The following is a 24,811-nucleotide window of genomic DNA, read 5'->3' on the forward strand; positions in this document are numbered from 1 at the left end:
TGCTGGAGCTCCTCATTAGGCTAATGCTTAACTCAGCTGGTTTGGGTGTGAGGAAGCTAATGGAAGGAGAATGATTGGTTGTGGTAGCTGAAGCCAGGGATTGATTAGGCAGGTTTGAAGGAGTCCCAGGAGTTCAGTTCAGGAGAGATGAGCTGAAGGAGAGAAGCAATTGCAGGCTGAAAACCCTTGGGCAGGGAGGTCCCTAAAGTACTGAAGCAGGCTGAAATTCCTTGGGTGAGAGGAAGTCCCAAAAGTATTGAATTCACTGTGAAGCTGATGCAGGGGAAAACCCTTGGGTAGAAGGAGTCCCTAAAATATTGAACTCTCCTGAAGGTAAAGAGGATAGAAGGTAGAAAATGCTGCTTATTGACTGAACTGTGATGATGAACTGAAAGAACTGTTTCTCTTGGGAATTGAATTACTGTTTACTGTGCACTGGATAAAGAGCCCAGACTGAAGCCTGTAAGCCTGTATTGAATCCTGGTATGTGCTATGCTGCTGTTGGAACTGTGTACTAGAAACCTGCATGGAATAAAAGTCCTTAAGATTGAAGTTACTGGTGGACATCTATTTCTTCATTGTACCGGGAGCCTGTGGCTGGAGGAGATTGTTCTATCCTTGGCTGCACAAGAGAGGCGCCTGGGGCAGATCGATCATTTCTTGAAGCTTTTGGCCAACTGGATCAAGTGGATCCAGTTGGTGAAATGTAATTCCCATATATTAATTCTCTTGCTAGAGCTCCATGTATGTTGATAGTTGTTATATATGTTGATATATAACAACTATCAACATACATGGAGCTCTAGCAAGAGAATTAATATATGGGAATTACATTTCACCAACTGGATCCACTTGATCCAGTTGGCCAAAAGCTTCAAGAAATGATCGATCTGCCCCAGAAACAGTCTATAAAAAAAGCAAACACGGCAGAACGGGCAAAGGAACTAAGGGGTTTCAGGAGACACTGGGTCTCCTTCTGGTCTCATAACCCCTGAATCTCTGTGATCTCAATGCCCACTGGCTTTGCAGACAGACATACGACAGTGCGTAGCATCCCTTCATGGCTAAACCATCAAAGTTGTGCCAGCATCATTAAGCAACAAATACCAACAGCTAAGTATCTTATATATAGAGATGTTACTGTACCTGGTCAGGAGCTGGGTTTGGTACTACAAAAAAATGATAAAGCAACAATTAAAGATGTAACAAACATTAAAACAAATAGACTTGTACAAAGCTTTTGTCATATTTTGCAATGTATCTCCCTACCAAAAAATCCTATTCAATACCAATTAGTGCCACAAGGATGAAATATGCAAAAGATGCCCCCACTATAACATTGTTAAGGAGAGACTTACAGATAAACATTTGTAGTCTTTGATCCCTACAGTTACCCAGATATTTCTCAAAGTAGTTTGTGTGTGTTTATGTTGTTAATTAAAAACTTAACACTGAATATACTTGACATCTGGTCAACTTATACTGCACTTTCATGTGACTCATATAGCTAGAGTATATTGAAAAAATAAACTTGATTCTTCTTAAGGGTAACCTGAGATCTGCATTTCAAACTCTTTATGAGTTGAGTTTCAACTCAGTTAACACACAGTTGTTCCTCATCTGTATCAGGGTTTGCATTGTTTCTTTAACATGAGATATTGACACCCAGATCATCGAATGCATCAGAACAAATTAAATTCAAGAATGAGATAGTAAAAATGGAAGAACTCCTTGTATCCTTGGAGTATCATTTTGTTGACAATATCATGTTGATAATGCAGTCATTTTGTTAACAATATCATTTTTCAGTTTAATTTTATTTTTGTTTTTTCTTTTGTGTGAATTTTTTAAAGAACTGTCATCATCTTATACTGTAGTCATGTGGATTACACCAGACAACAGCAACATAACTGTCATCAAAATGAAATTCATTCCATATTCAAGACTTCTTTTCTCTTTTTAATTTTTTTTCTGGGTTTCTATTGAATGTAGGGTTTGATCTATCCTGATATCTCAGCCACTGATATGGTGTGTCTAGATGCAAAGTCAGTATAAACAGACAGTACAAACCACCAAATGTCATCATTATAAGAATTAATACTTATGGCTCCATCTAGCTCTAAAGAGTTGTTCTCATTTTCGTCTACTCTGGTTTGGAATCCTGGAAAGTATCCTGGGTTAGATTCCCAAATATCCAGTACCAATTTGGCCCATGGCTTCGCAGAGAAAGTGAGTAAGATTGTTAATCAGTTTGAACTGTCAGAGTTGTTAATTGATCACTCCAGAGAAAAGAATGAGTGTGCTTAATGGCAGGAGTTTCAAGTGGTTATGAGTGAGTCTGTGGATAGGATATTTTCTTGACTTAATGGCAGTTTTTGTAAAGTTGATGTTTGTGCATCCTTGGTGGTAAAATCATTGAAGACAGTAGTGGCACCATTTTTATGACGATCATCAATAAATACTTTGTGGTAGGGGTGGTACCTGCAGACTTGAAGAAAGGTGTGGTTAAACCTATTTTGAAAAGTGAGGTAATGAATGTATTTTTGGTGGCTAATTATAGGCCAATCACCTCACTGCCTTTTCTGGTAAAAGTGATGGAGAAGATAGTGTATGATCAGTTTAGTGATTTTTTGAAGCAGCATGATATGATGTGAATCAGTTTGGATTCTGTCCAAACTGACACTGAGACTCTGTTACTATCCTTATTTGACCGCACCTCAAATATTGTGTTCAATTCTGATCACCACATCTCAAAAAAGATATAGTGGAATTAGAAAAGGTGCAGAGAAGGGCGACAAAAATGATAAAAGGGATGGGACGACTTCTCTATGAGGAAAGGCTAAAGCGGCTAGGGTTCTTCAGCTTGGAAAAAAGATGGCTGAGGTGAGATATGATAGAGGTCTATAAAATAATGAGTGGAGTGGAAAGGGTAGACATGAAGCGTCTGTTTACTCTTTCCAAAAATACTAGGACTAGGGGACATTCAATGAAGCTACAAAGTGGTAAATTTAAAACAAATCAGAGAAAATATTTTTTCACTGAACGTCTAATTAAACTCTGGAATTCATTGCCAGAGAATGTGGTAAAGGAGGTTAGCTCAGCGGGGTTTAAAAAAGGTTTGGACGGTTTCCTAAAGGAAAAGTCCATAGACCATTATTAAAATGGACTTGGGGAAATTCCACTGCTTACTTCTGGGATAAGCAGCATAAAACGTTTTGTATATTTTTTTGGGATCTTGCCAGGTATTTGTGACCTGGATTGGCCACTGTTGGAAACAGGATGCTGGGCTTGATGGACCTTTGGTCTGTCCCAGTATGGCAATACTTATTGTACTTATGTATTTATGTACTTATGATTAGAGTGGGCTTTGATAAGTGTAAGAGATTTTTGCTGGTTGCTTTAGATATCACGGCGGCCTTTGATACTCTCATTCATAGTAACATAGTAGATGACGGCAGAGAAAGACCTGCACGGTCCATCCAGTCTGCCCAACAAGATAAACTCATATGTGCTACTTTTTGTGTACACCTGACCTTGATTTGTATCTGCCATTTTCAGGGCACAGACCGTATAAGTCTGCCCAGCACTAGCCTCGCCTCCCAACCACTAGCCCCGCCTCCGACCACCGGCTCTGCCACCCAATCTCTGCTAAATTTCTGAAGATCCATATCTTCTGAACAGGATTCTTTTACGTTTATCCCACGCATTTTGAATTCCGTTACCGTTTTCATCTCCACCACCTCCCGCGGGAGGGCATTCCAAGTATCCACCACTCTCTCTGTGAAAAAATACTTCCTGACATTTTTCTTGAGTCTGCCCCCCTTCAATCTCATTTCATGCCCTCTAGTTCTTCCGCCTTCCCATCTACGGAAAAGGCTCATTTGCGGATTAAAACCTTTCAAATATTTGAACATCTTTATCATATCACCCCTGTTTCTCCTTTCTTCCAGGGTATACATGTTCAAGTAAGCAAGTCTCTCCTCATACGTCTTGTAACGCAAATCCCATACCATTCTTGTAGCTTTTCTTTGCACCACTTCAATTCTTTTTACCTCCTTAGCAAGATACGGCCTCCAAAACTGAACACAATACTCCAGGTAGGGCCTCACCAACGACTTTTACAGGGGCATTAAAACCTCCTTTCTTCTGCTGGTCACACTTCTCTCTATACAGCCTAGCAACCTTCTAGCTATGGCCACCGCCTTGTCACACATAATATCTTGATTCAGAAACCGGAATCTACTGGAGTGGGTGGCACTGTCTTAGGTTGGTTTACTTCATTTGTGCAAGGCAGACAATTTTGTAAGCATCAGGGAAGTTATATTTTGTTAACATTACCACAGGAGTACCTCAGAATATTGTAAGTTACATGTGTTCCTTCCACATTTTGGCATCTGCATCTATGCTAGCTCTATGGCTGGCTTAAGTGTGGTGCCTACATGTTAGGCGTGCCGATACTAGATTATGCTAGCATTTAATAATGGAACCCAGACACCCAGTTCCATTATAGAATAGGTTACTACTGTGTGCTCTCTCATGGGCGCCTAAATGGAAGTTCCCAGTTATAAAATTGCCCCTTTCGAGGGTAGTTTTATAATAGGACAGGGAGGCACCTATTTTATAAAGAAAATATAGGCGTAAACCCTGCAGAAGTTAAACCTAGACTGAAGGCATGAACATTACACCTGCTTGACAGCACATGTAAATGATGGCACATAAAGTATGTGTGGAAATCAGAATGCCAACCCAGCTCCTCCTAGTCTACAAGTTTGCACCAGCTTACCCCGCATATACTTTTAGACATGACAATGTTATGAGAAGCTTTTTATGCAGCTAAAATATTTATAAAATTATCCTCTCAATGTGAGGTACAGTCCCTACTCAATGTCCATGCCATTCTACATTTGTCACATAAAGTGGAATTAGTGTGTGCTAAATGTCAAGCCACTGCATATGCTATTAGTGCAGAACTGTGTTAAGAACACATTTTAATTCCCACATTAACTGCTTTAACATACTTTTGCAAACTGGGCCCTGTGTGCACTGGGGAAGCTCATGCATGTTTTCAGACTCAATGAAAGATGTCAAATTTTAAACACGATAATCTACCTGAGGAAAGTATAGGAGTATAATTTTATATGAGTGCCTATGTCAAAAGTTCCAAAATGTATCAGGATGCAGAAAAATAAAGGAATAACAGAGGTGGTGAACACTGCAAGCAAGCTGGGAAGGAATAAAAAAAAATGTAACACAAAAAAGAACACATTTAAGAAAAAAAGTGCATTATTAAGCTGGTATCATCCTTACTGTTGTCAAAACTGGGCTGTGAATTACTGTAGGACTACAGAGCAAGAACTTTCAGAACAACATTTTCAAAGCCACATATTTGGGTACAGAATGATTTCCCTGTGTAAATTGGCCATATAAAAACTGCCCTCCCTCAATGCACCAAAGGGGTCAGCAATGGCATTTTGAACCAAGAGCCAGATACAGCAAGAGTGGAAGGGGCCCACTCTTACTCCATGCCATGAAACCACGAGGTCTTGCCTCCAGGTAAGTCCCAAAGTTGAATGGGGGTCCAGAGGAAAGGGGGGGAATTCTTAGTAGGAGGGGCATGCTGGAGGTGAGATTGGACTCTGAGATTGAGGGGATGTGGGATCGGGAGTGATCGTTGGGGAGGTGGGGGGAGCAAGTACAGATGCCACTGCCATTGGTAGCTGTACTGTTGAAAGTTAATGCACAGGCTGTAGACCCCTGCGTTAAATGCAGGGCAGACCCCCTACATTTACTGCACAAGCTTTGCACTTACTGCACATTATTTTCTGCTGTTAACATGCAGTAAATGCAAAACCCTGCCGTGCTGCGTATGCCTAGTAGCGCTATAAAAATTATTAGTAGTAGCAGAAGTACTTTAGTAAAAGAGCTCTTATGAGTGGTATATCAAATGCCTGTAAATAAATAAACAAACCACTTTGCATCCATTTGCTTTTGCCAATCAGCATCAGTGGAGGACCCCACCCCCTATTCACCTTTATATAAGGCATATGCAGCACAATACTACTTAACTGTACATTTTTCTCTTTATTTTTATTTCACAGCATTTCCTTTTGATAACTAACAAACAACATATTAGCCTAACCTATCACTCGCAATTTATATTCACATTTAAACAGCAACAAAAGTGCATTTTCATTCACCTACTACTCTCACCTTCTTGCAAACGCCCATTAGCCTCATTTTTCTCCGGCAAGCTGAGCGCTTCCACTGGTTCTTGTTTTGCTGGGAAAGGTGCAGAAGTCGCTCTAATTATTATTTGGGGCGTCTGGACCTTGTCAATGGAAGGAGGTTGTACTCTAACTGCTGGTTGGTAAATGTTCACCTTGTTTCTGTAGGTACCCGAAATGGTGTAACCCATTCCTCCGGGACAGATGTCCTTAAATACAGCTAAATTTGGGGTGAAAAAAAAAATCAGCTTCGGTAAATGAAAAAAGTGCTGCTAGACAACTTGTTAAGAACTTGGTATTCAGGTAAAACAAATTCTAAATGTGCCTTGTAGTTCTCTTCAACAGACCTATGTTACAATTAAAAACATACATGTTTATTTCTTATAGCAAAATTGAAATCAAATATTTACTGCTCTCTTGAATTCTATACCACTCTTGAACTCTTACGCAACACCACTCTGTATTTCTCAAACCAGAATTGGCGATCGCCATCACGGTACTATGTAGGCCACATTGAGCCTGCAAATAGGTGGGAAAATGTGGGATACAAATGCAACAAATAAATAAATAAAACTACACCAGCCATTTCACATATGGCTTCAATAAGTGTTTGTACAACCTGAACTGTTGTAGCATTGCAAAGGATACCTGGATGGTCTATTAAGACTCTACTAGAAATCATATAATGAGAGCATCTATTTTGGTGAGATCTTGGTGTCTTTTAGCTATAGCTTGTCAAAGCCTCTGCAAGCAGTTACAAAATTCGCATTTTTCTTTTTCTCTATCAGAGAAGTATTCAATTCTTATTTCTTCCAAGATAACACTCAAGACTGAATAATAATTTATCCTACCAGAGTTTCTCAGGTGGAATCAATCAACAACACTATAATGTTCATATTTATTGAGCTTTGATATCACTTTTTACATGGCAAACACTTCCTTTTGGAGATGTGCCTTAACCTCTGTACCTTCTACTCTTATACTATAACCATATGGGAGTCCAGGGAACAGGAGCACACAGCCAACATCCAATTTTAAAACCTCACTGTTCACCCACAGCTCCATTTGACCCAAAATGAAGGATTTTCATGGTTTGATCTTTCGAGATTCAGTTGCTTGCTTTTCCAAACCCCAAGCTCACAGTACGTTACATTCAGGTACAGTAGGTAGTTCCTCTTCCCTAGATGGCTTACAATCTAAGAGCGAGATGTACTAAAGAATACTACCACATCAGAATGTGCTAATATACACTAACAAGCATTATTCACTGCAGGTCACATTTATCCACTAATCGATGAAGAAGCACATAAAATCACTCTACAATGGTGATTTGTGACAATGATAGTTGATGGCATCCCCCACCAAATAATGAATGTTTTTAATCATTCACAGAATAGTGGATATACTGTTGACACATATAGGGCTACATTGTATATATCCGGTCTAAAAAAATCTGCACAAAAAAAATACCCCAGGTGTATTCTATTCTATAAAGTATACCTATATTTGGCATACTTTATAGAATACGCCTAAATTTCCGTGTGGTTTATAGAATACACTGAGTGCCACCTGTGCAACCAAATTTAGTCACAGGCAGTTAGACCAAGTCAAGTTTTACTTGGTGAAACTGCCTGTGACTAAATTTGGTTGCACAGGCGGCACTCAGTGCATTCTATAAACCACACGGTTTATACCAATGGGGTGGGGGTGGGGGTGCTAAAGGACCGCAGGAATAATGGCTGTTTAAGTGAGGAGCTCCAACTTGGGATTATATAAAATATCATCCTTCTTAAGCATCGAGATAAAATTTTCACTGAAAAAGTAATTTTCTGTTCTCCCACGAGGTAGGCTTCTAAGTCACATAAGCCACTGGCCACAGCACACAATTCCATCCACAATTCACAACTGCAGGAAAATATTAATTGTGCCTGATCTGGCCAAATCAAATGCACTTAAACAAAAGCAATTTCTTCAACTAAGCCCATGGCTTAAAGACCTAGGTCCCCAATAAGGCCTCCAATATCCCGCCAAGATGATGGTCACGGTTAATAACTCCACGAGGTCCTTCAATTCTCCAGGGCCCTGTAGCACTTCTTAGATCAATGTGTCTCCGGTGGTATGGATTCTTGAACTCTGCCTGCCTTTTCTCTGCTTCTGCATATGCATGTGCTTGTATTCATGCATAAATAATAAATAGATTGAGTTGGCACATCAAGCTCTGCTCCAGCAACTGGAAAGAAGGGCAGAGTTGTGATTTTGTTTCTTAAGAATCTTAGTGCTCAAATTAAACATGAGTTTATAGATCCCAAGGATAGATGGCTCTTGCTGAAAGTGATTATAAACTCGTGAATTTCTATTCTTGAACATTTATGCTCCGAACCAAGATAATCCTTCTTTTTTTTCCCTCTCTTTCAGAGCTAATCGCATCTTGTCATCATGTACCCATAATTACTGCAGGTGATTTTACCATTAGATATCTGGCTTGATAGGCAGTCTGAATCTGCTTTTCATGTTCCTAAAGCTCATACTTCTCTCCACTCCCTAATAGATAATTGGCCCCTGGAGGCACGTGCATCCAGACACAAGAAACTATACATACTTTTCATCACTTCATTTAAGTTATTTGAGAAGAATTATTTTTTAATCTCAAGTAGCTTATTACGGAATGTTTCTAATGCCAATATTGAACCAATTTTGACATCCAACCTTGCAGCAATAACCCAGGACATTCAGTTACAATCTCAGTTCCATGTGAAGAACCCACGTAACTCCCATATCCTCTCCCTGGAAGAACATCGTGACAGAATTAGAACCTTTATTACAAATTTTTTCGAGTGGAATACCAAAGGAAACACAAACCCCAATACTGTATGGGAAGTATTCCTTAGGGGGGAAATAAGCTCTATCTCAGCTCATTAGAATAACGAAAGAGATAAAAAGAATTAGAATTTTCCATTAAATCTTTAGAAAAAGAATTTATAGACATGCAAGATGCAAGTAAATTGAATTTACTCTATAAACAGAAATATGAGTATAACAAGAGCTGGTCATGAAGTTTTTATTACTAAAAGATCTGTTTACGAAGAGCAAAATAAATGTAGTTGTGCCTGGCAAACTATTTAAAAAAACAAATCCTACAAGACTCAAATCCCTTCCATTAGACATAACAATAATTCACTAATACTTCTAACATTCTAGAGATTTTCTTTGAGCTTTACTCCAATCTATATACTTCAGTGGTATCCTACCAAATCAACTGATTTGGAGAATTTCTTACAAGAATTGCATATACCATCCTGGAATGAACATGAAGTTAAAATTCTTCAAGCTCCATTAGAAGACAAAGAAATTCTGGAAGCTATTAAATCTCTCAAAGTTGTCATTGAGGCAATTTGTTGGACTGTAACATTTGCTGATGTTTTACATGGAGAGTCGGGGAGGGTTTTAAACAATGGTAAAAGCTAGCTGGTGCTTTCTCTTTTTTGTCCCTTTATCGACATTTGTGCAGGTAACTTTTGCAACTATGAATGCTTAGTTATAAGTGGCTAAGGGGGGAGGAAAGGGGGGGGGGGGGTTAAATCAGGTTTGGACTCGTTCTTGTTTTCACATACTAGGGGGTTGGCGGGGGGGGGGGGGGAATGGAAGTTGGTTTGGTTTTTCAAAGTTATTCATATTGAGAATGTACTACATTTGTTTGTCTATGGATTCTTTAATAAAAAAGATTGAACATAAATCTCTCAAAGTTAGAAAAATTCCAGGACCAGATGGTCTAACAAATGAGTTTTACAAACTCTTTAACAAGGACTTACTTCCCTGTTTAAAGTATCTGTTCCAAGAACTAGAAAAAGATCCTGCTTATCCCAATAAATTTGCTGAAGCAGTAATTACTGTCCTCCCAAAAGATAATAAGGACCCTTCCTTAGTTTCCAACTATAGACAATTTTGTTCCTAAATGTAGATTACAACATTTTTGCTAAAGTTCTCTCTAACCAGTTACGGAAATAATAGGCTCTGTTGTTCATCCCAATGAAGTGGATTTCATGCCTGATCGGCTCATCACAGCCAATGCCCGTCTTTTCCATCACGTTTCAATTTGAGGTTTCTTCTAGTTCTTATCCTGTTGTAGCCATATCGGTCAATGCTGAGAAGGCTTTCAACAGGGTAGAATGGGACTTTCTTTTCCAGATTTTAAAGTGGCTTGGAGTAGTGCTGTCCAATTCACGATTTCAATCGATTCATCGATTCGTTTTGGATAAAAATCGGGAGTCCCGATTCAGGATTTCCCCACCTCCCTCCCTCTCTCCCACTGTCACCCAACCCGCTGTCGCTGCTTCCCTCCCTTTTTCCCTCACGCTGTCACCCAAGTCAATGCAGCTGCTGAGGGAAGCAGCAGCAGTGAGAAGATAAACTTACCATACCAGGGCCCAAGGTCTCTCTATTGTTGGCACAGGCAATAAAGTCTCTCTATTGGCGGGCAGCCAGAACAGGAACTGACATCAGGGGACGAGACTGGCAGTCGAGCCAAGCAAGCCAAGCAAGGAAGTTTAATAGACAGGAGTGAACGTAATACTATCGAGTCCACTGTAAGCAAGTAAGCCAATTTGGTTAATCTGTGTGTCCACTCCCCCATGCAGCCGTCATTGCCATATGCTCAAAACAAACAAGCAAACCTATGAGCTGCTGCTTCCACGTTGTTGTCGTTGTTTATTGTTTGTCCACATTTGTAACAAGCCTAAAGCTGTTTCAGTTGGATAGGCAATGCCTTAAAAGGTGGAGGAAAAAAGAAATAACAATTGAATATTACTAAAACAGCTTCATAAATTATTGTAGCTGGTAGAAACAGCAATTACATACTCTGTGCACGTTTTTCTTCTATATAATACAGATGGCCAGATTTCAGTGAGAATATCCTGTTTCCTGATGGGTTCGTCTTAACTGTTGTTGCAATCTGCCTTGGGAAGCCTGGTGTTATAAAGATGATGGAATACATTGAAATTAAATGGAAGTAGAATTAAACTCTCCTTTCATTGGGGCACATGGAATCACATCTTCATCTGTTTTGTAGACGTTTACCTTTTAGATACACAAATGGATTATTCTGTTTTGAACATGTTTCAGGGGGAAGCAACCCATTGGTTTAGCTTTGAGCAGCAGCAATAAAATCACAAATAAAGGTGCACCTGCCGAACGTGACTATGATCTTGCCAAAAAACTCATTTATGTTTTGCAGGCTTTTGAGGAAGCCACTACTACTACTTATCATTTCTACAGTGCTACTAGATGTATGCAGCGCTGTACACTTGAACGTGAAGAGACAGTCTCTGCTCGACAGAGCTTACACTCTGATTAGGACAGACAAACAGAACAAACAAGAGATAAGGGAATATTAAAGTAAGGATGATAAAATAACGGTTCTGAACAAGTGAATAAGGGTTAGGAGTTAAAAGCAGCATCAAAAAGGTGGGATTTTAGCTCAGATTTGAAGACGGCCAGAGATGGAGCTTGACGTACCGGCTCAGGAAGTCTATTCCAGGCATATGATGCAGCAAGATAAAAGGAACGGAGTCTGGTGTTAGCAGTGGAGGAGAAGGGTGCAGATAAGAGAGATTTACCCAGTGAACAGAGTTCCCGGGGAGAAATGTAGGGAGAGATGAGAGTGGAGCGGTACTGAGGAGCTGCAGAGTGAATGCACTTATAGGTCAATAAGAGGAGTTTGAACTGTATGTGGAAAAGGATAGGAAGCCAGTGAAGTGACTTGAGGAGAGGGCTAATATGAGCATAATGACACTGGCAGAATATTAGTCGTGCAGCGGAATTTTGAACAGATTGAAGAGGAGAGAGATGGCTAAGTGGGAGACCTGTGAGAAGCAAGTTGCAATAGTCTAAGTGAGAGGTGATAAGAGTGTGGATGAGGGCTCTGGTAGTGTGCTCAGAAAGGAAAGGGCAAATTTTGGTGATCTTATATAGAAAGAAATGACAGGTTTCAGCAGTCTGCTGAATATGTGCAGAGAAGGAGAGGGAGGAGTCGAAGATGACCCCAAGGTTACGAGCTGATGAGACAGGAAGGATGAGAGTTATCCACAGCAATAAAGAATGGGGGAGGAGGCGAGGTTGGTTTAGGGGGAAAGATGAGAAGCTCAGTCTTGGTCATGTTTAGTTTCAGATGGCAGTGAGACATCTAGGCAGCAACGTCAGACAGGCAGTCTGATACTTTGGCCTGGATTCCTGCTGAGATTTCTGGTGTGGAGAGGTAGATCTGGGAGTCATCAGCGTAAAGAAGATACTGAAAGCCATGGGATGAGATCAGAGTACCAAGGGAAGAAGTATAGATGGAGAAAAGAAGAGGTCCCAGGACAGATCCCTGAGGTACACAGTGGGATAGAAGTAGAGGAGGATCCACTAGAGTATACACTAAAGATACGCTTGGAGAGATAAGAAGAAAACCAGGAAAGAACAGAGCCCTGAAATCCAAGTGAGGACAGCATATCAAGGAGTAGGCTGTGATCAACAGTGTCAAAAGCAGCAGATAGATCGAGAAGGATGAGGATAGAATAGAGACCTTTGGATCTGGTCAGGAACAGGTCATTGGAGACTTTAGCAAGTGCTGTTTCAGTTGAATGAAGGGGGCGAAAGCCAGATTGAAGTGGATCAAGAATAGCTTGAGATGAAAGAAAGTCAAGGCAACGGAAGTGAACAGCATGTTTAAGTATCTTGGATAGGAAAGGGAGGAGGGAGATGGGGCGATAGTTGGAAGGACATGTAGGGTCCAATGAAGGTTTTTTAAGGAGTGGTGTGACTGCGGTATGTTTGAAGGCATCAGGAACAGTCGCAGTGGACAGTGAAAAATTGAGGATATGACAGATAAAAGGGATGACAGTTGGAGAGATAGTGTTAAGTAGATGGGTGGGAATAGGATCAGAGGAACAGGCAGTTGGTTTCGAGGAGGAAATAAGATGTGTAGTTTCCTCTTCAGTGATTTCAGAAGAGGAAGAAAAGGAGGCAGGGGTTGGAGGGTTGAGAGAATGGACTAAGGGAAGGAGAGGTGGAGGTGACCTGGTTGAGAATTCAAGTTTAATCTTGTGAACCTTATCATGAAAGTACTCAGCCAGAGTCTGGGGGAGAAAGTGAAGGGGGGGGAGTTGGAAGTGAAGGCACTTTGAGGAGAGAGTTCAGTGTGGCAAAGAGACGTTGAGGGTTTGAGCCAAGAGAATTTGTCAACTGGATGTAATAGTTCTGTTTGGCAAGTAAAAGAGCAGACTGGAAGTATGTTTTTGTGTACACCAGCCACCTCTGTGCCTTCAGGAAGAATTTTTTCTGCTTCTGGACAAATTATTGCTGCACGACGCAGTTGTCTGAAGCCAGTCAAAGTGGACAAAATATTTTTCTTAATAAAAACTGGAAGATGTAGGACTCGACCAAATGTCACTTTTCACACGATGTAACACTGTATGGCATGATCACACTAAAGTTTGCCTTTGTTCAATTGCTGCTACTTGGTTTTTTTTTATCCTGTGTGTTATAATATTAGCATGTGGACCTCACTATTTCAATCAAGTAAAATTGAATCAAACTGAATCGAAAAAACAATTTTTTTGAAAGAATCGAATCGTACCGAATCAAAAACATTTTGACTGAATTGGACAGCACTAGCTTGGAGCCCCTGAATCATATGTCAATAAAGTCAAAATAATACGCAACCTGTAGTACGTATTATAGCAAACAACTCCCTTTCTAATTATATCACCTTATTGAGAGGTACATGTCAGGGTTGTTCCCTTTCTCCCTACTTTTTAATTTGACTTTGGAACCATTATTACTAACAAGTCGGAGAAATCCTGAAATCTCAAGTAGCCAACTAAATTCTGTTGAAATTAAAGCAGCAGCCTATGCTGATATACTCTTCTTTTTTTTTTTTTTACAAATCCTAAACATTCTTTAGAAAATTTTCTCTATATTGTGGATACATATGCTAGTTTTTCTGGTTACAAAATTAACACACAAAAAACCGAAGTTATACCCCTTAATATACATGGGATGCCTCATATTGCTTCTTGTTTTGGACTGCTCTGGTCCTCTAAAAGTATATCTTATTTGTCCTGTTTGTCTGTCCTAATTACTGTAGATTATAAGGTCTGTCGAGCAAGGACTGTCTCTTTATGTCCAATGTACAGCGCTGCGTACGTCTAGTAGCACTATAGAAATGATAAGTAGTAGTAGTACATGGACATTCCTAGTAGTAGTGTAACATAGTAACATAACATAGTAGATGACGGCAGAAAAAGACCTGCACGGTCCATCCAGTCTGCCCAACAAGACAACTCATGTGTGCTACTTTTTGTGTATACCCTACTTTGATTTGTACCTATGCTCTTCGGGGCACAGACTTTATAAGACTGCCCAGCACTATCCCCGCCTCCCAACCACCAGCTCTGACACAGACCGTATAAGTCTGCCCAGCACTATCCCCGCCTCCAACCACTGGCTCTGGCACAGACCGTATAAGTCTGCCCAGCACTATCCCTGCCTCCCAACCTCCAGTCCCGCCTCCCACCACTGGCTCTGGTTCTACAGATGAGTCTTTTAAGGTTCAAGTAGCCGTTCTCTCCACAAAGTTACAAGCTAGAGGATATTCTCAAGAATGTATAAAACGGGCTTACAAGAGGGCTTGGTATGCCCAGCGTTCATTGTTGCTTCTAGAAAGATCCAAACCAGAAATGGAACAGATGGTATGTGTGCTGGGCTTCTCTACGCTGGCCCCAGAAGTAGCACATTTGATTCAAAAACATTGGCAAGTGTTGACATTTCACCGGGCATTTCAACAATATCCATGCATAGCTTACACTCGGGGAAGGAATTTAAAAGATCAGCTGGTCCACACTAAGTTACATCATGCGGATAGACAGAAAAATCAAGGGTGTCATAGCCCATGTGGTAAATGTCAATTTTGTGAGTGAACGAGTGTAGTGACACAATGGACTCACGTGAATACTCAGCAAACGTTTGTGATGGAGCATGTAACAACATGTCAATCATCGTATGTAGTGTACATCATTTATTGTCCGTGCACCTTATATTATGTAGGTCACACAATAAGGATGATGAAAACTCGGTTGGTGGAACATAAAAGCCGCCTCACCACAAAGACACTTACAGCTCCGCTGGTCTCTCATTGTTTACAACAGCACCACACGTTTTCAGATGTACGATGGTTTATTATAGACCATGTACCCCAGTTGGAAGGGGGAGGTGACCGAGCAGCCGTATTAACACGGAGAGAGCAATGGTGGATATTTAAACTTCAAACTATTTACCCCCATGGCTTTAATGAAAATATTGAGTGGAATTCTATGATTTAATCCATGCTGTGACAACTTGTTTTATATAGGACTAGTAAAAAAGGCCCGTTTCTATTTGTAAGGAAACGGGCGCTAGCAATGGTTTTTTTTTTTTTTTTTTTTGGTATCTGTAGAGTTGTTAGTAAAGTGTGTGTCGCAGTGAGACACAGAGAGTGGAAAAGAGTGTGTGTGTGTGTGACACAGAGCTACAGTGTGCCAGAGTATGTGTCTGCGTGTGTGCATGACCCCCTCATTCTGTCAGATGTGCAGTTACCCCCACCTTTTGTGTTTGAAGTTCTGGGACCACAGGGGCGAGCAGTGAGTCTGAGTGTGTGTGTGTGTGAGAGTGTGTCTGTCTCTGTGTGTGTGTATTTGTGTGTGTGCATGACCCCTTCCTTCTGTCCGTGTTGCAGGGTCGTCCCCTCCCCCCCATGTGTTTGTATTTTCAGTAACTTTTCCTTGTTTTAATCCTGCGATTGTGCTCTTTTGTCCATGCCCTCCATCCATCCATGTGTAACATTTGTCCTCTCCCCTTTCCCTCTCATTCTGTTCTCTCCCCCCTCTCCATGTGTTTTTGTCTGTCTCCCCTTGAAGTTCCAGGCCCCTCTCTTTTCCTCCCCCCCTCCGTGCATGTGAGAGAGAACATGTGTGTGTGTCAGACAGAGAGTGTGTGTGTTTGAGAGTGTGTGTCACACAAAGAGTGAAAGACTGTGTGTTGTGTGTGTGTGTATGACCCCTTCCTTCTGTCTGAGGTACAGGGTAGTTCCCCCCCCCCCCCCCCCCCCCCCCCGGTTTTTCAGTTCCTTTTCTTTTTTTTTTTAATCTCGTGATTGTGCTCTTTTTTTTTTTTCCTGCCCTTTCTCTCCCATAAGTGTACCTGCTGTTAGGAAAGTTGGTCCCTCTGCTAGGCTTCAAGCAGCTTGCATTATAGTCGACCCCTGCTGATACGCTGGAGGCTGTGTCTTCCCCTTTGTTTTTGTTTTGTTAGTGCGGGTCCAGAGGGCTGTTCAGCTTCCTGCAGCTTGCAGTGTGGTCGAGGGCCCCTGCTGAGTTGCCCGGAGGCTCTCTCTTCACCCTTTTGGGGTTTTTTTTTTTTGTTACTGTGGGTCTGGTGCCTTTTTTTTTCTTTTTTTTTTGCACGTGCCAGCAGCCAGTTCCTGCGTTCAGCTGTGTTTGTTGACGTCATTGAGTTCGATGCTGCCTAGTAGACCACCTGCTGAGGGAGCCACAGTCCCAAGCATTAGAACGTTGGAGGTGAGTTTTATTATATAGGATGTTATGTTTGTGGATCACCTGCATTTGATTAATCCTTGCGGTACAGCTTTAAATGTAAGAGCAGAAGAGTATGATTTTAGCAGTATCAATTGACTGGGGTATTTGTTTATTTGCAGTGACGTCATGAGAGCGACTGGACATTGTCAAGCCAATGATATAAAGGCTCTGTAAGAACTGAGCATGTGCACCACAAAAACGAGTATGGCGGTGTCGCTTATGCCAAGTACAAGAGACAGCATGATATTTAACCCGAGTCCCTGAAGAAAGCAGTGAAACCCGCGGTGTCGGGCATGACTAGGGGAATTTTATTGGACTTATGTGATTGGCATTTGAAGAGTACAAGGGCGCTCCATTATTTCAAAAGAAGCAGATAAAAAACATAACAAAAAAATCAACACGCTGACAGACGGAGTTGGCCCAGGAATCATCTTAAAAGATAAGTTATGATTTACTATTGAGCACCGTGTATTATTATTATTATTATTTCTATTTTCATTTTGGTTAGCAAGGTTGGACTGTTATAATAGCACATATATGCACACATTAGAAATCGCCCAATGAAAGAGATGCTATTCCACCAGGCAATAAAACAAATGATATTGCTTTGAAAGTGGTGGTTAAAACTGAGGGCTTTTTCAAACACTAATCGGTGATATTAGCACTAAGTTATTATTTATATACGTGCCTGAAGTGAGTAGAATCAACAGTCTGGCATTATCAGTTACAAGTCTTCTGTTTAGTATTGTATTAGGACTGTTTTACTTAAGACTTTAAGGAGGTTGAGTATATATTCTTCTTAATAAGTGAAACAGCACATGAGCTGAACTAAGAATTGAGAACAAAGGCAGGATCAGAACACTGAATAATCAACCGGTTTGGGAAGAATATAGGGCCCTAGTGTGACATTAGTCATGGCCAAAAGTGAAATATTTGTAGGCTGTGATACCTTTCAAAGCTCCATCCCACTCCAGAAAATGTAATAGTATTGAGTTTTCATAAACACATGTCTTCCCTTCTGATGATGCTGATGTAATACATCTTCAAATTAAACACGTGAGATCAAAACAAATAAAATCTTTACATAGATTTTAATGCAACAGGTATTAGAGCGCAAGAAATCCACAAGAGCTTTAAAAAGCCTGACTTGCTTAAAGAAACAGAAACAATTATCATCTCAAGGATTTCCCACACATATTAAATTCTGTCCATTGACGCAATAATGAAATATTGTTGAGGAAAAGGTAATGTGAGTATGATTTTATATTCTAGGAAGATGGGCTAATCCTAGGATTTAACATCATCTCCTAATCTCAAGTTTTTAAAAATTTGTATTTATTTATTTATGGTGTATAGAAAAACTAGCTAGTGAAATGCAGTGGATTTATTTTATGCTCATTATTGCACACAGAAAGCAAAGAGAAATTCTTCGATGAACAGACTGGATTCTAGACTCCTTGCAGCCTATTTGACCGTGTAACTGCATAAATAATTAAGAATGATGGTAGGAGGAGAAGGGGGAGAGGAAATCATTTACTGCTGTTAATAGCCATGGAAGCTCTTCAAAGCCACGTAAAATCACCAATTGCAGCTCTGACCAGCTATAATAAGACTTTAGCTTCATATTATGGGAATAAAATTAAAAATGTTACTGGATCAATGTAATTGCTCTCACCAAACGGAAAGGAAACGGGACTTGATATACTGCCTTTCTGTGATTACAATCAAAGCAGTTTACACATTATATACAGATAATTTATTTTCCACCTGGAGCAATGGAGGGTTAAGTGACTTGCCCAAAGTCACAAGAAGCTGCAGTGGGACTCAAACCCAGCTACCCAGTTTCTCAGGCCACCGCACTAACCACTACTCCTCCACTTCACAAAACAATGTAGGGGGTCTTGGCTTACAGCTAGTTTATCAAGCTACATCAAGAAATCAGTTACTACAATCTGATGATCTAAAGTACTTGTTGCTTAAACTTTACTTTTACCACATATTGATTATTGTAATGCTGTATTTGTAGTATTATCCTTAGGATTGATTGAAAAGCTGCAGACACTGCAGAACACAGTGGCCCGGCTGGTTTATTCATCATCTAGGTTTGAATCGGTTTCCCCTCTGCTGTTGAACCTGCACTGGCTTCCGGTTAAGGCTTGCATTGTTTTTAAACTGTGTATCACGACTTTTCTTATCATCCACGTTTTTTTCTCCAGAGTACTTGGTTAGCCTTGTAAATCTCACTTGCAAGAACCGGGCTCTTTCAGACAGGCTTCCTTTATCATTGCAATATTCAAGTCCAAAATGGGTAGTCTATAAAAAAAAGTATTCTGTGGTTTGTTTTCATTCCAATCCACCCTTTGGTGAAAATCTTTACTCGTTATAATTCTTTAAGAAGGGTGATCAAGACTTATCTTTTTAACATATCATTTCAATAATGTATTGTAATTATATAATTATTAGAGTCAATTGTAGCTTTCCTGAGAATGCCCAGCTTCCTCGACTTGTAAACCACATAGAACTCTCATGGGACCTTGTAGGGTAGAAGTACTTATTACTATACTATACTACATACAGGCTTATATTCCGCTTTTTTCACACACAATTCAAAGCAGATAATGCCAAGATAACCTCTTCAATCGAGGGAAGAAACCATAATGCATAATTTTAACAATGAAATTACATTACTCAGCCAAAGTTATGTCTGGGAAAACAAATATGTTTTTAAAGTTTTGTGAACAAGATAGTAAAGATGGCAACATTCTGACCTGAATTAGAATATTATTCCAAATTCTTACTTGTACTTAAATATTTTATGTAATAATGCTCCCTCATCTACCAAGTTATGCAGTTCTAGAGCATTTACCTAACCACAATAGGTTTAGAGCCAATTCTGGAGTCTATGAATTCATTAAAAGCTCCTTATGACCACCCTCTAGCTGAGTTGATAAAAATTCCTCGGGTGAAACCAGAAACCAGTTCTCTATATATAGATTTCAGGATGAATTCAGGCTTTGGCAGAGAGTGAGGATTGTCCCTAAATACTGAAGAGAGGCAAGAATTAGACCACATTTGTAAAACGAAACTTGGTTCCAACGGATTTGAAGCATTACAGATGTCTCTAATTTGACTTTTTTGAATAAAATTTTGTAAAAATTAATTCTTCTCTCAGTTTATGGATTATCTAAAGTAATTGCACTCAGCCCTCAACAGTCGGTTTCAGAAGTTATATAGTACAGAGACCTGTCTGATTATATTTCAAAGAAGTTACCATCAGGTTGGATGCTGGGAAGGCTGTTTTGTCTGTATCCGAGTTCTGCTTTTGATGTGATTGGTAATGATTTTATGGAATCACTGCTTATTATTATGCTGACAATGTTTGGCTAATTTGCTACACTGATCCTTTATCCTCAGATCTTAACTTTTGAATACATGGAGAGGCATTTTTGAAAGGGACGTCTAAGTTGCGATTTGGACATCTTTGCAAAACGGCAAAATCCAGGGGCGGGGAAACCCGTATTTTCCAAACAAGATGGACGTCCACCTTTCATTTCGAAAATACCGTCAGAGACGTCCAAATCCTTAAATTTGGACGTCCCTAGACATGGATGTTTCTGACGTTCAGCGATTTTCGAAACCAAAGACGTTCATGTCAAAAACATCCTAATTCAAGCCATTTGGGCATCGGAGGAGCCAGCATTTGTAGTGCACTGGTCCCCTTGACAAGCCAGGACACCAACCAGGCACCCTAGGGGGCACTGCAGTGGACTTCATAAATTGCTTCCAGGTACATAGCTCTCTTACCTTGTGTGCTGAGCCCCCCAAAACCCACTATCCATAAAGTATTTTCTTCTGGTTTTCCTTTATATCTCAATTCACTTCTTGTCCTATATTGACCTCAAAGATTGTTGCATTCCTTGCATACTAATCAATTAGTTGTCCCTTCCCTAAGAAGGCTTGATTTTGCTTCTTCCCGGGATTCTGCTTTCTGTTGTGTAGCTCCAACACTCTGGAATTGGCTTCCAATGGATATCCATTGTGTGCGGTAAAATTTAAAGTAATTTTGAAAACTTGGTTATTTTGCTAAATTCACCTCTTGCGGATTGTACCACTCTACGTTTTTTACTTTTTTATTTTTTAGTGGTTTCTTGTTTTGTTTCCTTCTGTGTTCTGTTGCATGTTTGTTTTATGGATAAATGTTATTGTGCTATTACATAACTCCCCTCCCTCTTGTTCTTAGTACAGTTTACTCAGACTTGATAAACCATTTCCCTACCATAGCAATCGAAATGGTTTACAATAATAAATTACAATAATCACAAGAGAGGAACACCATGAAAAAGAAATAGTAAAGCACAGTCACCCAAGAACTTGCAACCAACCATGCCAATCTCACAAAGTTAAAAGCAAAAACAAGTATATGTCCATCCTTCAATTACTTGAAAGGAAAAAACAAACAAAATCAAAAGAGCTAGCTTTTGCTTTTTGCTTGATCTGGTAACATCACTCCTATTCCAACTTTCTGGCTCATTCAGAACCTGCTTCAGTAATACTCACTACTATTTAGGACTCCTATGTCTAAGGCATCAAAGGTTTTTCACTTGCAGCTGCTCAGTTTTCCACCCCCTTATCCTTTCCATCACTTTAACCCTATTCACCTTTCTGCCTAATCTAATCATTACAAGCTGCAGTTCTCTAGGCGACAGGCACAAACTGCAGGTCCTTCCAGAGCCCTGTGCAAGTCTCAAGCTGGTCGGCAGTTCAGCTGTGTCTAGAAAAGCCTCTTTCCCAAGATTGCAAAACTATATTCAGAGTGATCCATCTTCCTGCGGACTCTAGCAATCAGAGGCCAGGAAATCTCTTACACAGCAGGGGCGTAGCCAGACAACCAATTTTGGGTGGGCCTGGGCCCAAGATGGGTGGGCAGAAGAATTCCACCCCAGTCCCACAAGTGCTTTGATCTCTCCCTCTCTCGTCTGCATGCCATATGGTCTCTCAAACATTCCCCTCCCCTGCATATCTTTTAAATAACAGATTTTCACCGGCAGTGAGCAGCAACTAATACACTCATGTTGGCCTAACAGCCTTCCACTGACACAACTTCCTGTTTCCGCATAGGCAGGAATACATCAGAGGGAAGGCTGTGGGGCGGGTGCGAACAGTATGTATCAGTTGCTGCTTGCTGCAGGTGAAGATCTGCTATTTACAAGGTAAGTAGGAGGGACAGTTGTTGGGAGTTTTCGGCTGGTGGGGCTTGGGGATCCCTGCCAGCCACATCATAAGTGTGCTGCTACTGGGTGGACCTGAGCACAAAGTGGGTGGACCTGGGCCCACCCAGGCCCACCCTTGGCTACGCCACTGTTACACAGAAACAGTACCACTGGGCTAGACACTTGCCCACCTCTAGACTGAAAGACAATGTCCCACTGGGCTTCTCGCAACATTTTACCCAAGGTTTTTGCCTTGCTTCAAAAATTTATTACTATGTAATCTCAGCATCTCTACACTTTTTTGTGATTGTATGAAGGGCATTTCTAAAAGCCGTTTTGGCAGATAAACAGCAGTTGTGAATTAATTCAAATTTTTTAATGTTCCATTTTTTTACCCATACTGTTTACTGCCTGAATGGCGGTATATTAAATTGTGTTAATAAATAAATAAATGGGCATGCAGTCCCTAATGCTCTCTCTATACTCTACCCAAACAGATGCTCCCCTAACCCCTTACCATTCCTTCGCCCCAGCAAATACTGTATCTCTTCTGAACAGAACAAATTTCCAATCAAAAGCAAACGAAACCCTTGGTTCCCACGCCTTGCAGACACCTCCCTTCAAGTTCTCCCTCCTGCCAACCCCCTCTCCTAACAATTCTCTACTAGAACTCATTAGGCTCCACTATCACTGCTCCCTCCAAGCTAAGTGGGAGTCCTCCACCATTCACAGTCATCATGCCAGTGGTGGGTGCTGTTTCAATATCACATCTTCAATAGTGAGGGACAGGCAAGTTCTGCAGGACTCCAGGGAATCTGCCTGGCCCTAGCAATTTAAAACACAATATTGAAGCACCACCTCCTACCAGTAGCAATGCAGTTGGAGGGCACCTGGTCAGCTTAGAGGGAATTATATCCACTATCCAAAACAGAACCAACTGATCTGAGGCTATCCTTTGCCCAGCAGGTCAGCCAGCTGACCTGTTGGGCAATACCTGAATAACAAATCCTACAGGGAAGGTGTAATTAGGGTTCACTCCGCCTCCCGCCAATCATCCCACTTCAGGAGCTCTGGTAAGAAGCACCAAGGGAATTGAACTTGGGGGAAGCGTAGAAGTGGCAGGACACTAATGTATCTAACATATTTTAGTCAACAGGTTTTCTTACTCTTTTGTTTGGCCACTACAACTGGAACTGTGTCTCTATTTAAAATGCACAGGGCCAATATTTTTGGTAGCTTATTTCTCAGTCTGATCTGGCTCATTTTTTTTTAATCCAACACATCTTTTTACTGTTCTATATCATGCTAAATTTCTTGCTATTCTGTTAAACTTTTAGATTTATTCTTCCCCCAGATTATCAGACAGACATTCTATATCCCACATGTATAATTATTTTCAACTTCTGTTGAGTTGTGAAGAATAACTACTGACTTGGATAAGACAAAAATGCTATCCTGTAAGTAGCCAATCTTCCATTGCTGACAGCTGGGATATATATCCTTGAAGTATGGAAGGAATTTATAGGCAGAGTGGATTGGCCAATTGTTGTTCTCTATACTGTGTTAGTATGATTTGAAGATTCTCCCCTATGCATTAAACAAAATAAATGCCAGTGTGGATCAGGCTCTTAGCTTCTACCATGCCATTAGTCAAAATACCAACATGAACTTAGAAATTTTAATAATACATTTAAATGTATAAATATCTATTGAAAAGTGATCATATGAATACAGATCTTATGTACGTTCATATGTAGAGTTCTGGAAACCTCTTACCTGTTCCAGGAATAGGGCATTTCTCACACTGTGGGCCCCAGGCCTTGCCAACACTGCAACAGCAGAGTTGCTTGCTGAGCTGAACAGAGAGAGGGTGCATGCACTGCCTTCCTGCACTGACAAACCGGAAACAGGGCCCTTTCTCTTCAGAGACCATAGGATTATCAGCTGCAGCAAAAAGGGAAGGAGGTGGCTATAGTTTATATGAGAAACAAAACAGAGACTCTACAGGAGCTCCATCACCATTCAAGCACAGCTAATAACCCACATTAAAATTAAGAATTTCTACAACACATGGTAGTGACAACACAGTGAAGCCTTTATCCTTTTTGGCAAGCGTTTTAGGTTCAAACCAATGAAAACATAAAAGACAAAGGTGAAATGCACTTCAGGATTGGAAGCCTGTGTTGCACTAAAAGAAAATGAATGTGGCATGCACTGTAAGCCAACAAAAACAGGTAAGTAGCAATGCAGAACACTGAACAAGCCACAGTGAGCATCACTCTTAAGAACAAAAGAACACACAGTTGAACTACTGTGAGCATTTTATCCACAATGACACAACTTTCAGTAAGTGGATGGTAATGTGTGACGGTGGTTACATTTCATTATTTTACTATGCTTCTGATTGCATAATATAAAGTAGTTTCACCAAGGCTATTTTATTCCAAAATGAGATATATCTGACCATTCCCCCAGTAAAGGACATAAAATTAGAGCATGAACTCTATTCATGTACCATGGAAGTCACTAACCTGAGTTACTGCAGGTTAGTGACTTATACAGTGAACTTTTAGCTACCCCCTAAATGTCCCAATAAAATTTAAAATTCCTCTAGTTTACTGCGTTAGGAGTATATCTAACACATTTCTGAAGATAGGATATGGCACAGGTATGTGGACACTGTTTCAGGAGGTGGCACGGCAAAAGGCCAACTCCACCTCGCAGAACTACAAAATCCAAATAGGGATTTGCTAGACATTTTTGTCAAGTT

General features: G+C 40.5%; 1 protein-coding gene across 4 annotated transcripts in view; it reads right to left on the reverse strand.

Moving 5' to 3' along the window:
* Positions 1-24,811, reverse strand: part of LTBP1 (latent transforming growth factor beta binding protein 1) — a 565,328-nt gene that overhangs the window by 163,043 nt on the left and 377,474 nt on the right. For 3 of the 4 annotated variants that reach the window (XM_030196508.1, XM_030196509.1, XM_030196511.1), the window contains 3 exons: positions 23,818-23,985; positions 6,211-6,444; positions 1,147-1,169 (listed from right to left, as the gene is read on the reverse strand). In XM_030196508.1, the coding sequence (XP_030052368.1) occupies positions 1,147-1,169; positions 6,211-6,444; positions 23,818-23,985 (425 nt within the window). The remainder of the gene's footprint in view (positions 1-1,146; positions 1,170-6,210; positions 6,445-23,817; positions 23,986-24,811) is intronic. The other variant, XM_030196510.1, reaches the window with a different exon arrangement.

The sequence above is a fragment of the Microcaecilia unicolor genome, chromosome 3, assembly GCF_901765095.1.
Source record: "Microcaecilia unicolor chromosome 3, aMicUni1.1, whole genome shotgun sequence".
Classification (NCBI taxonomy): Eukaryota; Metazoa; Chordata; class Amphibia; order Gymnophiona; family Siphonopidae; genus Microcaecilia; species Microcaecilia unicolor.